This window comes from Tribolium madens, unplaced genomic scaffold, assembly GCF_015345945.1.
Source record: "Tribolium madens isolate multiple individuals breed KSU strain unplaced genomic scaffold, Tmad_KSU_1.1 Scaffold_96;HRSCAF=242;Tcas5.2_LG5, whole genome shotgun sequence".
Classification (NCBI taxonomy): Eukaryota; Metazoa; Arthropoda; class Insecta; order Coleoptera; family Tenebrionidae; genus Tribolium; species Tribolium madens.
Window position 1 is genome coordinate 1,563,028 of NW_025401068.1, and position 14,326 is coordinate 1,577,353.

The following is a 14,326-nucleotide window of genomic DNA, read 5'->3' on the forward strand; positions in this document are numbered from 1 at the left end:
TTATTTATTTATTATTTATTTATTATTTATTTATTATTTATTTATTATTTATTTATTATTTATTTATTATTTATTTATTATTTATTTATTATTTATTAATTTTTGAAATAACACGACCACTTTTTAAAATTTTTTAAATTTGACTGTGTATTCTAATCATTAGATGATTCTAATGAATAGGTATTGCAACATTTGCTTAGCACTATACGAAGAAAGCAATTTACTAATTAATTACTGTTACTTAACAAAGTTTTAATATTTTTTTACAATGTGCTTAGATCTTCATAATAATACCTATTTAAAGTAAAATAAATGGGGTTCTTGAACTGTGTTGTTGTTTTTCTTTATAATTTTAAGAGTTTTTTCTGAAAAGTAAGTCCTTACAGTGCTTACAGTATATGTATTACATATCTCCCACATATCCACATATCGCCTGTACGGCCTTTTTGACACACCACACACCCGATGTATCAAAACACATAGATTCGATTTTTTTTGTAGGTACAGTGATGGACAGTGTATTTCGTCCACCCAATTTCCCTGACAGATTAAAAGTGTAAATTATTCTTTAGGTTTTTCTAAGCTTGTTTCAGAATTTTGATTAACGTTTGTCATGTTGACAGAATGCTCGATGCTCTTTGCTACGTTTTACCTTTTTTGGGCTATTTTGGGCTATTTGACACACCACACACCCGATGTATCAAAACACATAGATTCGATTTTTTTTGTAGGTACAGTGATGGACAGTGAATTTCGTCCACCCAATTTCCCTGACAGATTAAAAGTGTAAATTATTCTTTAGGTTTTTCTAAGCTTGTTTCAGAATTTTGATTAACGTTTGTCATGTTGACAGAATGCTCGATGCTCTTTGCTACGTTTTACCTTTTTTGGGCTATTTGACACACCACACACCCGATGTATCAAAACACATAGATTCGATTTTTTTTGTAGGTACAGTGATGGACAGTGAATTTCGTCCACCCAATTTCCCTGACAGATTAAAAGTGTAAATTATTCTTTAGGTTTTTCTAAGCTTGTTTCAGAATTTTGATTAACGTTTGTCATGTTGACAGAATGCTCGATGCTCTTTGCTACGTTTTACCTTTTTTGGGCTATATTCAACTTTATAATTTTAAATTAAAACTCATATTTTTTTCTTCATAATTTGAAAGGTACTAGTTTTCTTGATTACAGGAAAAGTCAACTTTTCATTTTGTGCATCAATTTTGCTAAAATAGCCCAGTCAAATTAGACAAAAATAGGGCGATCGGTGGAAAAAAATCCTACAGAGTTGGAATTTTTTTTAAACGTTTTCTTTACACTTGGGTAAACATATATCAAAAGTCCCCGAAGGTGGGGGGCATTTGCTGAGAACATTTTCAAAAAAAGTTCAGAAAGCTAGAACAAAGTGAACAAGTCGAAATCTGAATGGAAAGTGATTTGATTTGAAAACGATTTGCTCTTATATTTAAGGCTCGTGCCTTAAACTTCTAGATCCTCTTTGCTATTGATCATTGGATCAGTGGTCATTTTTATAACAAAAAAACTCTTTATTTACTTTAATTGGTACGCAGATACTCTTTATTTGTTTTAAGTAAAGAAACAGTTTTTGTTTATTCTAATTAGAACAAAGAAGGTGCAATTGACCATTTTTAAGCAAAAGAAGAGTCTTAAAACAAATACTTTTATAAAAATGCAATTACATGCATTTCTCTTATATGGATCAATGCTTGATTAGCAAACCATAAATTCAAAAAATCATATCTTGAAAACTACTCGGTATATTTTTTTAAAAATTTGGATTACAACTGATAAAGAGATGCTCTACACGATAGTAATAATGAAAAAAAAATTACTTATAGGGTATTTCGCTTTACTTCGATGAACTTCTTTGAACACTGTTCGAAGAAAAGTTTGCCAATATTCAATTTCAAATTTTATATCATTCTAAAGGGCAATTTAGAATGGTTTTTATTTGAAGGAAATCGGCCTAATAGTTATTGATTAATGATTTTTTAAAGTTAAAGTATTTTAAATTCATTTAAATTAGAAAAAAATTATTTAGTTCAAAGTGTGTGGACTTTTTAAATTTTTTTTAGTGCATTTGATTTGTCTCACTGAGACGAACAAAATGATATAAAATTTGTCAAGTTGTCACGACATGACTTTTTTTTTGTCTCCCTGTGTTATTTTATAATTTTGCCGCTCACTGTGACGTAGGCAAAAATATGGTCAAGTGATTGGATGTTTTTGATTGAATTTCTAGATCTTTGGAAAAACATCAGCAACTTAGAAGTGGTTTCCACATTTAACACACACAAGAACACTGTGAGTCACCTTTTTATCAGCGACGACGGGACTCGAGTGACTTCAGTCGGCCACGATTCCAAACTGAAAGTGTTTTCTTTGGAACAAAATCGCCAGACTAGAAGTGCAAACATCGGAAATATGCCTTTAAGTAGCTGCATTCAAATGCCTAACGTCAATGTTTTGGTTATCGGAAGTTGGGATAATCAAATGTAAATGAAAATATCAAATTTTGCATCTGTTATGAAAAAATAATTTCAGCCTATTGTACGATTTAGACTACGGAAAAGTGACCGAAAGTGTATTAGCACACGAAGATGCAATCACTTGCATGTGTTGGGGTAAAAAGAGTAACATTTTGGTGTCGGGTAGTGGCGACTGTACTGTTAAAATATGGAAAGGTTTGAACAATAACGGAATAATCAAGCCGATTCAATGTTTACAAAAACAAATCGATCACAATTCGCATGTTAACTGTTTGGATTTTGACAGGTAATTTAAAGATGTGTTTGTGGCTTTTTTTAGTAATTTTTCAGTGATAACAAACATCTTGCTGTTGGTACGGAAGACGGGGAAGTCTACATTTGGAAAACGAACGAATTTACCCTTTACAAAAAATATGCAATACATTCATCCAGCATCACAGCGATTAACTATAGCCCCGATGGCTTGAAATTGGCTCTAGGTGGCAAAAACAAAACTTTACAAATTGTAGATGTCGAAACTGGACTTCCTGTTTTTACGAAAACTTTGAAATCGGCTATTTCCTGTATGAAATGGGTCGGATTTTTGATTGTTTTAGGCTGTGAAGATGGTAGTTTGTTTATTTGGGATATCGTTGAAGTTAGATTACTTTATGAAATCAGTAAGGCCCATTCAGGTTCATATTGGTCTCGTGTAAACCCCACATTTAAGTCGATTTTCAGGAGCAATAAAAACTGTCGATATTTCACCTGATAACGCTGTCATTGTTACCGGAAGTGAAGATCGCCTTATCAAAGTATGGAAACCAAAATAAAACAATAATTTTACATAGTATTTTAAAAACTTAAGTATTGTGATATTTTTAATAAAACTCTCCCATTTTTATTTTATTACTACGGATGGTTTGCACCAACACTAGTTAAATTTAATCTCTGATTAAGAACAATTGTAACTGAAAATAACAATGGTCACTACGGATTTAATGAGAGATTAAATTTAACTAGTGTTGATGCAACCTAAAGGACGAGTGTTTTATTTTAAAAATTGACAAAATCAAACTCTCGCTCCATCCTCAAGGTGATTGTGAGTTTTTCCCGCTCTTTGTCCCACTTGGCGTCGCCCTTTTGCGGATGTACTGGTTGTGGCAGCGGTATATTTAAGTTAAAATTAGGCGAAGTCACTTCCAATTGCTTTGTAAGAACTTTGATACCCATATTTTGCATATGCTCGCCTGGGAGGTCTATAGTTACAATCATGTCTTCACAACTAGATGTGGAGGGTGTTTTGGCTCCCATCTGCAACAAAATATGAACCACAAATCGGTTTAATCTCAAACGAAACCTGCAAAAACATGTCGGAAGGTGTAACTTTTTGACGATAGCTTATATCCCATTTTGGTGTTCTTTTCCAATCGGAAGAAATAATTGTTTCCGTGTCACAAATGTCCACATATTTTTCTTCACGCTCAGTTTCGAGTTTAGTATAGGGGTTTGTTTTGCTTTCTTTCGATTTTGTTTCTTCCGTGTTGTCATTGATCGAAGGAGTTTCATTGCAATCAGAGTCAGAGTCATCTTCGCGAGGCGGGTTGAATAATTTAACAAGTTGTTGAATGTCGCAAAATTCGGTCATTTTTCTCAAAAACGCACAATAAAGACAACAATTATTTTCCCCTGGAGTTTGACAACAGATACAAATATTGATTAAACAAGCTCTATGACAACCACAAAATTCCAAAATTAATGTTTTGGTTTTAGCCCTGTCAAATTAGACAAATCGGTGGAAAAAATTTCTAAGGAGTTGGATTTTTTTAAACGCTTTTTTACACTTTGGTAAACATATATCATAAGTCCCATGATGATGAGTTAAAGGTGCCATTTTTTGGTTTTTTGCTTATACATATTTCGGATACGATTACTTCTATCGATTTTTACCCTCTTAAGAAAATTTAAACTGATAAAATTTCCTACAAAAATGGTTGTATAAATTTTGTTAATGGTGTTGAAATTGCCTTACGTATTTTGGCCTAAAATAATTGGAATTCAAGCATTTATTTTTATAAAATACATACATTGATTTAGAATAATTTCTGTGTTAAAATTGAGTAAAATTGTTTTGAAAATAGCTCAAATTGTTCTATTTTGGCCGAAAACTGTTATACAAGCATTTATTTTGTTGAAATCTATTGATTCAGGTTGATTTCTGACTTAAATTAAGCCATTTGATTTAAAATGATTTCTGTGTTAAAATTGAGCAAAATTGTATTGGAAATAACAGCTCAAATTGCTTTATTTTGGCATAAAACTGTTATTTAATCATTTATTTTGTTAAGACACATTGATTTAGATTAATTTCTGGCTTTAAATTGAGCCAAATCGATTGGAAATATCACAATAAATTGTTTTATTTTGGACTAAAATTTTAATTTAAGCAATTATTTCTGTAAAATAGGTTGATTTAGAATGATTTTTGGTTTAAAATCACGAACATTGTATTGGAAATAGCTCAAATTGCTCTATTTTGCCAGAAAACTGCATTTATTTTGTTGAAATACATTAATTTGCAACGTTTTTTGACTTAAAATTTAGATAACCAGTGGCATATTAATCCAATTTGGCGCTCAAAGTCCTAAAAAAATTTTGGCCTCTTCCCCCACTGATTCTCTTCTGTTTCAATAACTTCGAAATTTTTATAGATAGAATTTTTTTTTAATTTTTTCCATGTTCCTGGTACCTTACCCTACATAGCATTTTTTTGGGGACGCGAGTTCTGGCGCACTCTGTATGTGCATATCATATAGAAAGTGACTCCTTCAACTTTTAAAATCGCGATATCTCAGCAATGGTGATTCTTAGAAAAAAAAGTATAAGGACCTTTTTTGTAGATAATTTTAAGGTCTATCTTTTTTTGTCTGGACTACTTTTTTGATAAAACTTTCCATTTCCGAAGAAAATCCATAAAACCTCAAATTTTGACCTTTGACCCCGAAGAACTTTTTTAGCACACATGGGATCGATGGGGACTTTTGACACTTTATTTCTAATGGTGTACCCAAGGTCTCCACCAAAATTTAGCTCTGTCGGAATTTTTGTTATTTGAAATGTCTATTTTGACCGGACTAATAGCAAATGTAGCAAAATGTTACTTAATAAACGCGTATTGTTTATTTATAAATAAACTAATTACTATAGTAATTAATTAATAATACACTGGCGGACACGGAACTTTGGACGATTTGTCATTCGAGTGACATAAAAATGTTAGGCAACTAACCTCACTTTCGGTTTTTGTAATTTTTATCTGATAGCTAGAGAAAAAATGACAACAAATCAAAATAACTTATTGAACTTATATAAAAACACGTATTGCTTGCATTATTGTGTCGGAAAAACCGATGCCAAACAACCAAGATTTTCAAATTTTAGTTTCAAACGTCAATCATAATGACAATAAAACGTAACTTACATTGACATTTTTTGAACTGACATAAATTTGATGTCCAAAATTCCGTGTCCGCCAGTGTATATAATTCAAAAGTAGAAAAAAAATGGCGGATGATTTAAAAAAAAAACAATGACTGTTGATTCGAAAAAAAAAAATTTTCCGGGCTTTCTTGTCATGAAATATGTTAATAACTTTGTCAAAACTGAGAGCATTAAGCATTTCATTTTCGATGCACATTATTGCTAGCTCGTTTAATTTAAGATTAGGTAATGTAGATCTGCGGTAGCCTTTTACTCTCTTCAATGCTGAAAACAATCTTTTGCATGTAAAATTAGTCACCGCTTTAAAAACATTCTCAACAAAATTACAAGATTAGGGAGCAAGTCATCAATATTCTTTGATTTCCTTCGTGGTGATAACTGAAAAGGAGCTCAAAAATCCGAATTCTTCATTACTCTCTAAATACGACTCTTGGATGCGAAATTCATCTTTTCTGTTGGATTCAACGTCTCGGTTTCCTCCTGTCTCATCAAATTGTTTCAATCTCTTCTTCCTTCTTCTACTGACATACTGGTAATTTGCATTATGACACAATTTGATTCCTTACAGGATCAATATTCACAGCTTAAAGTTTTTGGTTCACTTGGTTATTGAAACGCTCTACTCCTCTCTAGTATTATCTTTTAAAACAGGTCATAATAGCTTTCTAAGTTAAAATTCGAGAAACACTTGTGATTTTGTGAGATTGTGAACGAACATTGTACTAAGAAAAAATAATTACCGTGAATTTATTTTGCTCCAATAAACACGATTTTATTATTTCCTTAAAAAAAATTCTTACTCAAAATTTTGCTTCTCTTAAAATCTTTGCGCCGCAAGCCCGTGCTTTTTAGGCTCCTGCTATAATTAATACGCCACTGTAGATAGCCAAAATTATTGAAATTAATCAAATTGTCTTATTTTGTCTAGAAACCGCAATTTTAATACTTATTTGATATAATACATTAATTTACAAGCTTTTTCCACCAATCTCTTATTTTTGTATAATTTTACTGCTACTTTGAAGAGATTTTAAAATTGATCTCAACTATTGAGATTGTTTTCTATACCTATTTAAATTTTTCTTGAAAAACCTAAAATATTTTCTGGTTTCCAGATCTAAATCTGTTAAATAACAGATAGATAAACACAGAATAAAAACAAACAAACAAACAGAATAATAAATATAATTCTTTTTGTTAAGGGATAAATTTACAACGAAAAAAATTGCATTGTATCAATTCTAATAAAAATTTTTGCTCTGAAAAGATTATTAGGATTTACACAGAAATCTTTTAATTGAGTGAGATGTATTTATCATTAGTTTCACTAATGGATAATTTTTTGTCGTGCTTATGGCATATATATATTATATATATGGCTTATGGAGAACACGTCCGTTTGGAGGCAAATGGCACCCGATATCTTCCTCGGCACATTATCGAAAACAGAAGAACTGGACGAATTAGTGCCGGATTTTGGGGTTGGATGTGTAATGCCAGCCATGGAGAAATCGTCCAGGTGACACCTCCCAATTTTAACGCCCACCAATACATTCGAGTACTCGAGGAAGTAATGCTGCCTTCTGTTTATGCTCTTTATCCACTGGAAGAATTACTTGAACACCCAATAGCTTTTGTTCAAGATAACTGTCCGATCCATCGGGCTCGAATTGTTGACGCCTGGTTTGCGAATCATACCGAATTGGAAATTATGCGACGGCCTCCGTCTCGTCTGATCTAAATCCTATAGAGAATTTATGGGGCAATATAGTTCGCGAATGGCGAAATTTTCATTTTCAACCTAACGTTCGCGAACGAAATTTAGAAGAATTGGCGCAGCACGTCAATAACGTTTGGGAACATTTTCGCTATTCACAAATTTGCCAAAATGTGGTGAATAGTATGCCTGGACGACTTCAGGAATGTTTAGCCAATAATGGATATCACACACATTACTGATGATTATGATAAATAAAATATTTATAAAATGTATAATTTTGGCTTTTTATTTAAATAAATCAAATTAATTAATTAAATTTAAGCATTGTTTTCTCTTTAATTATAATAATTAAAGAAATATTTATAATATTTAATTAATGATTAAAAAATTACAATAACCCACCCTTTGAAGCATTATTATTTTTTACCCTCCCAGATGGTTTATGACTGCGGTTGGGTAGGAGGACCCAAATAATGAGGGTCGGTTTATAGACACGACATTTTCTACTTTTCTGAGTGTATAGGGTACCTAAATCGATGTTAATGCTCCCAAATATCTCAAGAACGTCTCAATAATTTTAATTTCTGTTTTCACTATGTGAAAGAGAATATAGGGGATAAAAAAGACAATTATTTTTATTTTTTAATAGAATTTTTATTATAATCAAAATGTGTTTACTTAATTTATTTCTTTTTAATATTTTGTTGAAACTGGAACAAATGAAAATACAGGATGTACTTATGATTTGCATATGTCTATATTTGTGGTAAACCGAGAACAAATAACTTAGAATTTCTTTATCAAACATAATCTTAAAACTAATAATTTAATTAAATACTAGTTATTAATGCATTATAATATGCAACATACAACAAAGAAAACAGTACGTTATTGTGTTGTTACAATGTGAACAAATTACGGAAGTGGAATCTTTGGATATCGGATACACGACAATCTCTTCACAACAAGGACATATCAGTCTTTTTACCTTAACTTGCTTGATACAAGCACCCATTTCTACTGTAACAAGAAAAATTAGTTAGGAGATACCCAAATTTTACTTGTATTACTTACTTCTTTTTGGGAAAAACTCGTTGTAGCGAATTTGTGGAAGTTAAGGCCAAAGATTCTGACACGTTATGAATTCACTCAAGAAAACTTTGTCTTTATATAATGAAAAGGCAGGTCATAAAATAATGATGGTTGCCAATAAGGGTCCAACAAAGAAAATATCCACTTTCTAATCTATCGTTTCTAATCACTACCCCTCCAAAGGGGTGAGTTGATTTAAATAGAAATTTTTATTTACGTTTGCGTTACTTAAAGATTAGAAATTTCAAACTTTCTAAAGGGTTATGAAGTTTCGATAAACATGACTTTCCTCCATCTCAAAATAAAGAGTTTCAAAAAGCTGGAGAGAACAAAAACCGTCCTTCTTTTAAGAAATAATTTTAATGTTTTATACCAGTGCCAATAAATGTGAAAAAATATGTACAAATTTTACACTAATTTTACGGCTGGAGGAGTACTTCGCCATTTTACAATAAAACACAAATATAGTGTGCGCCAGAACTCGCGCCCCAGAGATAAATGCCATCCATGTAAGGTAAGATACAAGGAACATAAAAAGAATGTTAAAAAATTCTATCTAAGTAAGTATAAAAATTTTGAAGTTTTTGCTCGTTTTAGGTGATACAAAAAGTGTTTTTACTTTGCATAAGTTTAATAAAGTTTATTTTCATCATATATTACATATTTTTAGTTCTAAGGTGTCAAAGTACCCTTCAGGCTAGCATAACTTTGATTTTCAACGAAATTAAAGGGACTGTCAAAATAGCCCCAAAGTCAGGGTTTCTTTGACACTAAATTTTCGTTTGTTTTTTTTTGTAAAAACTATGACAATGGCGCAAAATTTGTTTATTAAAGCAGAAGTCAGGGTTTCTTTAACACTAAATTTTCGTTTGTTTTTTTTGTAAAAACTATGACAATGGCGCAAAATTTGTTTGTTAAAGCAGAAGGATCATTTGTTCTCATGCTATTTTTTTCAAGAAAATATTGCAACAAATAAAAAAGTTACATTAACAAAACCTCTCAAACTATGTCAAAGTAACGATTTACTTTATTTTTACGTTTAATAGTGGCCTGCGTGTAGAGACACGTTACTGGATGTTTTTATTTTTATTTATTTTATTAGTGATGTTAGACTATGAGGTTGAACTTTTTTACAATATTAAGAAAACATCCTCAATTTTATTGTTCTATGATTTTCTAAATTTTTGTTTAATCTTTTATTGTAAGCTAAATAACATTGAAAAAAATAAAGATATGAATTTATGGAGAAGCAATTATCTGGAAACTACTGCACTTCGGGGTTTCTAGACTTTCAAGCCGTTTTAGGAAAAAATAAAAATGTGTGGTGCTATATAATTTTCAGAAAATGTACTTCTATTGCTTGAAAGTACATAATTTGAGAGACGACATTATTATTTTCCTCAATTCTTTTAGATAGTTTATCACGTTTACAAAATTGAAAAATGTGAACGTGCATTTGCTCATAGAGAACTAGAAACAAATATGTTTCAGCACACACTTTTTGATTGAGTTGACTGGAAACACGAATAAATTATTGGTCTACAGTATGTCCCCAGATTGAGTTTACAACAGGAAAAAAAATTATCTTTGATTTTACGTCAAAACTGCAAAGGAAATAGTTATTTATTATACAAGACGATAAAATTGAATTTTATATGCCCGAAAAGATAATGAAAATTTTATCGTCGTGTACAATATAAAATTTTATTCAATGCTCACTAATTTTGTAGTCAATTTGGTCGATATTTATAAATGTCAAAGTAAAATTCAACAACGAAATCTAATGTCAAAGATCGTTAGCAACTAACAACCGCAGAAATACAACAATGGATGTATTTTTTATCATCTAGACGATAAAATGTCATTTTAACATGAAGAAAAGAGTAGATAAAATTTAATTTTAACATAGAGGATTGAATAAAACATTTTTGCTTTACCTGAAACGAGCAAATCTGTAATTAAAACTTTATTATTCGAACTCAGTAGAAAAAAAATTTTTTTTTCATTTTCTCTTGATTTTGAACTTAATTTTTCTGCTTCTTAAATTCCATGACATCGGCGATTTTATTTTTTTGACAATGATGTCACTTTGACAAATGATTTTTCGCAAGTTAATAAATTAATTGTCAAAGTGACATATAGTTGTCAAATAAATAAAACCGCCAATGTGATAGGACTTTAAAAAATGAGAAAAATCATTCCAAGTCCAAAATCAAGGAAAAAATTAACTTTTCTTTTCACTCGTTTCAGGTGAAGCAAAAAATGTTTTTCCTTTGTAGTTTTGACGTAAAACGAAAGATACAAAAAATTTCCTCTTGGAAACCAAATCCGGGGACATACTGTATACTATAAATTAGCTTTTTATTTATTAACCTGGGACTGGAGCTAAACACTACAATAGATTAAAAAATACTGATGATGATGTCGTATTTCATGCAAATGAGTAAGTGACCCTAAAAACAACCATTACTTAGGAGTAAAATATACTATTTGTTCTACTACTGTACAAGCATTAATAACAGTAACTGCAAATTATCTCAAGTTTTACTTTCAATTTCTTTTTGTTTATATAGGTCAAGAGATGTTTTTACATCAATGTGACATGACAATGAAATCATTTAGTGATTATCAAGATCCTTACTGATAAAAAAGAAAACATGTATAGGTATATAAATAAATTTTGATGTAACTAACTTGATTATAACTTCAAGATGAAGCAAATAATAATCCTGTTGTCCTTCTTGTTTGCTGGGGTTATTTCGCAAGAAAATAATGGTAAGTTTTCTTATAATTATGTACAATAATGATTTTTTGTTTTATGTTATTTTGAACAACAGTAAAATGCAATTCTAATTTCTGAATTTTTAGTGGAGTACACTATTGATCCATATATTTTTGAGGATATCATCAACAGCACCATAGAAAGTCTTAGGCCAAGTATTCCCGATCCTCTACAAATCGACAATCTTCCACTTTCATTTCCAGATGATGAAACCGCTGTTATAAAGTAAAATTTTTCTCTAGTGTAAAAATAAATGCTTATGAATTTATTTACAGGGGAAATGCCAGCGTTTCTAACTTGGAACTCACAGGATTGCAAGGCTTTGAAGTGACAGCTTTACATTTTGCCATTATTGGAATGCGACTTAACTTCACATTACTCCTTCCCAAAATAGACTTTTTTACCGATTACACTCTTAATCTTTTGATTGGTAATAGTGTGCCTATTTGGGGAGACGGCAACGTCACGTAAGTTTTTGCGTTTTACTGACATTTTCAAATTTTTTCTTATAGTCTTAACCTTGAAAATGCCGAGATTCAAGCTAGTGCACAAGTTAATCTCACTGGAGGAATTTCCGTGGAAAATCTTCACATACAAATTACCCTAGGAAATGCCACGGTAAGTTGTTAAAATTTGATGCTACAAGTATTAATTTTTGTTCTAGCTTGAGCTACATGGATTTCTCGACGATGAAGAACTGTGTTCGTTGATTTCTGCAATTTTCAATGACTTGGTTACAAAGTTAATTGATGAACAGCAAAACCTAATTTCCGAAATCTTGAGTCCAATTATAGAAGCTGTTATTAACTCTATTTTGGCTAGTATTCTTCAGACGACCACTGCTCTTCCTGAGATTGTTACTAATGGTTTGAATTAAATTTTTTGAAAATAATAAAAAGGGGAAAAGTCATTATACTTATTTTTTTCATTTAAACATTTCTTTAGATTTTTATATGTATTTTTTCCAACACTCAACACTATACTGTATAATATCTTATTCTGTTTCTATGGTGCATTTAAGCTTTCCTCTTATGTTGCCGCTCCTCTATAAAATACGTTGGCAATCAAATCGTGTTTTATAAGTACAACATACATTATTTAATTTATGATGTGAAATTTTAAAAAAGAATACAAACTTCCGCTGGCTTTATAGTTTTATGGTTTTAGAGATCTTAATACTGGGAAGTCAGAGAGATACGATTTATGAAAATTTATTGTTTTAATTAACCCTTGGATGCCCATGCGGGGTCTTTCGAGGACCCCATCTCTACAAACTTTTGCATATCATTTTTTATTTGGTCTTGTTAACAAGGCAGTATTCTGGTGTTTGTTATTTAATGTCTTTTGCAGGACAAAATAGGAGGCTGCCACAAAATTAGTAGTTTTTAGCGTTGTAGCAATTGTAAAGTTAACTGGGGTCTCGTGGAGACCCCCCAAAGGTGTTTGAGTGACCAATTATTTATTTTAATCTTTCCGTTTTTTCTTGAAATTTTTCTTTAAAAAATGTATCGACGCGAACGGAAAAGATCACTGCTACAATATGAATATCATAAAAAACATAATAAATCAGCTTTCCGAAACTGTTGAATAAAAGTGTACTCTTTCAAATATTATCAGGTTAAACCAGACAGGAAACTTGGTAGTTGTCATAATTCATGAATGTCCTAGGGCAATTGAAAAAAAAAAATACATCATGTGACTAATGCAACAAAAGCGAGAAGTTATAACGTGTTCCAACTGCTTATCAGTAGAAATTTTTATACCCGAAAATTATTTTTTTGTATACCTACGCTCCCGAAAACAGCTGCTTTAGGGACTCATTTGAGTCCTAAAAAATAAAATTGGTTACTATGGTAACGAAATTTTTTTAATTAGTAAGAGGTGTGAATTCGTGTTTTGGGAGCTTTAACAAAAAAATCTTGTATGCACCACATACACGCAAAAGGTTTTAGGTGACTCCTCTTACGTTGCCTCGTCATTAATTACGATTTGTCCTCTAAAACCCTATTTTGCGTACTTGATACATAAATAGCTATTTATTTGTTAAATAACGATTTGTGTTTTATATACTAATTTAAATGGGGTTTTTAGAAGACCCCGCATGGGCAGTTATGTTTGTTTCCAAGGCATTTTTGTTAAATGGTTGCGTTTTTTTCATTTTCCCTCCTGCGAAAGTGTAACTTTCTATTTTGATAAGGCAATCGAAAGCGACAGCGACGGTTGCTAGGTATAAAAAACTTTCGGGCCCTGGACGACCAAAAAAAAATGTCAATTTGATTAATACTTATTTTAGACGAAAATTAAAAGTAAAATTACAATTATTGTATGTTCCAGAAAGATTTAAAAGTACTTCAAGTTGCTTAAACTCTTGGTCGAATAAAACGTTTAATTGAACCAGTCTTTGGATTTGTTTGGCAACAAATTTCTGCATAGAATATATACAGCTTCTTCAATGAAAATCATTTTACACTAAATTTTGCCCAAGATTTGATGTCAAAAAATAATATGTAAGACAAGGTTTTCCACCGTAATTTTTATTTTATTTTTTTTTGTTTTTCTTTCTCACTTTTCTTTAGGGAATTGCAATATTATTCCTGATACTTACATCGTTTTCTAATCTCGAGTAATTTACTAAATACGTTTTTATAAACAGACCTCGAGAGTTTTTTTGAGAAAACCCATAAAACTTGGAATATTTACGAGGGTCAAGTCAAGCCACCCCCGAGTGGTCGATGATCG

The 14,326-nt window shown here is 31.0% G+C and overlaps 3 protein-coding genes across 6 annotated transcripts in view; 2 read left to right on the forward strand and 1 right to left on the reverse strand.

Moving 5' to 3' along the window:
- Positions 1-3,401, forward strand: part of LOC123012555 (protein FAN-like) — a 6,725-nt gene extending 3,324 nt beyond the window's left edge. For 2 of the 3 annotated variants that reach the window (XM_044410563.1, XM_044410562.1), the window contains 4 exons: positions 2,267-2,519; positions 2,569-2,799; positions 2,844-3,187; positions 3,234-3,401. In XM_044410563.1, the coding sequence (XP_044266498.1) occupies positions 2,267-2,519; positions 2,569-2,799; positions 2,844-3,187; positions 3,234-3,325 (920 nt within the window). In that variant the 3' untranslated portion in view covers positions 3,326-3,401. Of the gene's footprint in view, positions 1-2,266; positions 2,520-2,568; positions 2,800-2,843; positions 3,188-3,222 lie in introns of all 3 variants that reach the window. The other variant, XM_044410564.1, reaches the window with a different exon arrangement.
- Positions 3,347-5,806, reverse strand: LOC123012556 (dynein axonemal assembly factor 6). Of its 2 annotated transcripts, XM_044410565.1 has the most exons (3): positions 5,782-5,806; positions 3,853-4,181; positions 3,347-3,806 (listed from the first exon to the last, which is right to left on the reverse strand). In XM_044410565.1, the coding sequence occupies exons 2-3, from the start codon at positions 4,138-4,140 to the stop codon at positions 3,549-3,551; spliced, it is 546 nt and encodes a 181-aa protein (XP_044266500.1). In that variant the 5' UTR covers positions 4,141-4,181; positions 5,782-5,806; the 3' UTR covers positions 3,347-3,548. The 2 variants fall into 2 exon arrangements, with proteins under 2 accessions (XP_044266500.1, XP_044266501.1); XM_044410566.1 differs by lacking the exon at positions 5,782-5,806 and having other exon boundaries at positions 3,348-3,806; positions 3,853-4,199.
- A 5,650-nt stretch (positions 5,807-11,456) lies between these two features.
- On the forward strand, positions 11,457-12,502 carry LOC123013276. The gene is made up of 5 exons (XM_044411709.1): positions 11,457-11,580; positions 11,674-11,812; positions 11,863-12,054; positions 12,100-12,205; positions 12,252-12,502. Exons 1-5 carry the CDS (start codon positions 11,517-11,519, stop codon positions 12,462-12,464), a joined length of 714 nt encoding a protein of 237 aa, XP_044267644.1. The 5' UTR covers positions 11,457-11,516; the 3' UTR covers positions 12,465-12,502.
- The last annotated feature ends 1,824 nt before the right edge of the window (positions 12,503-14,326 follow it).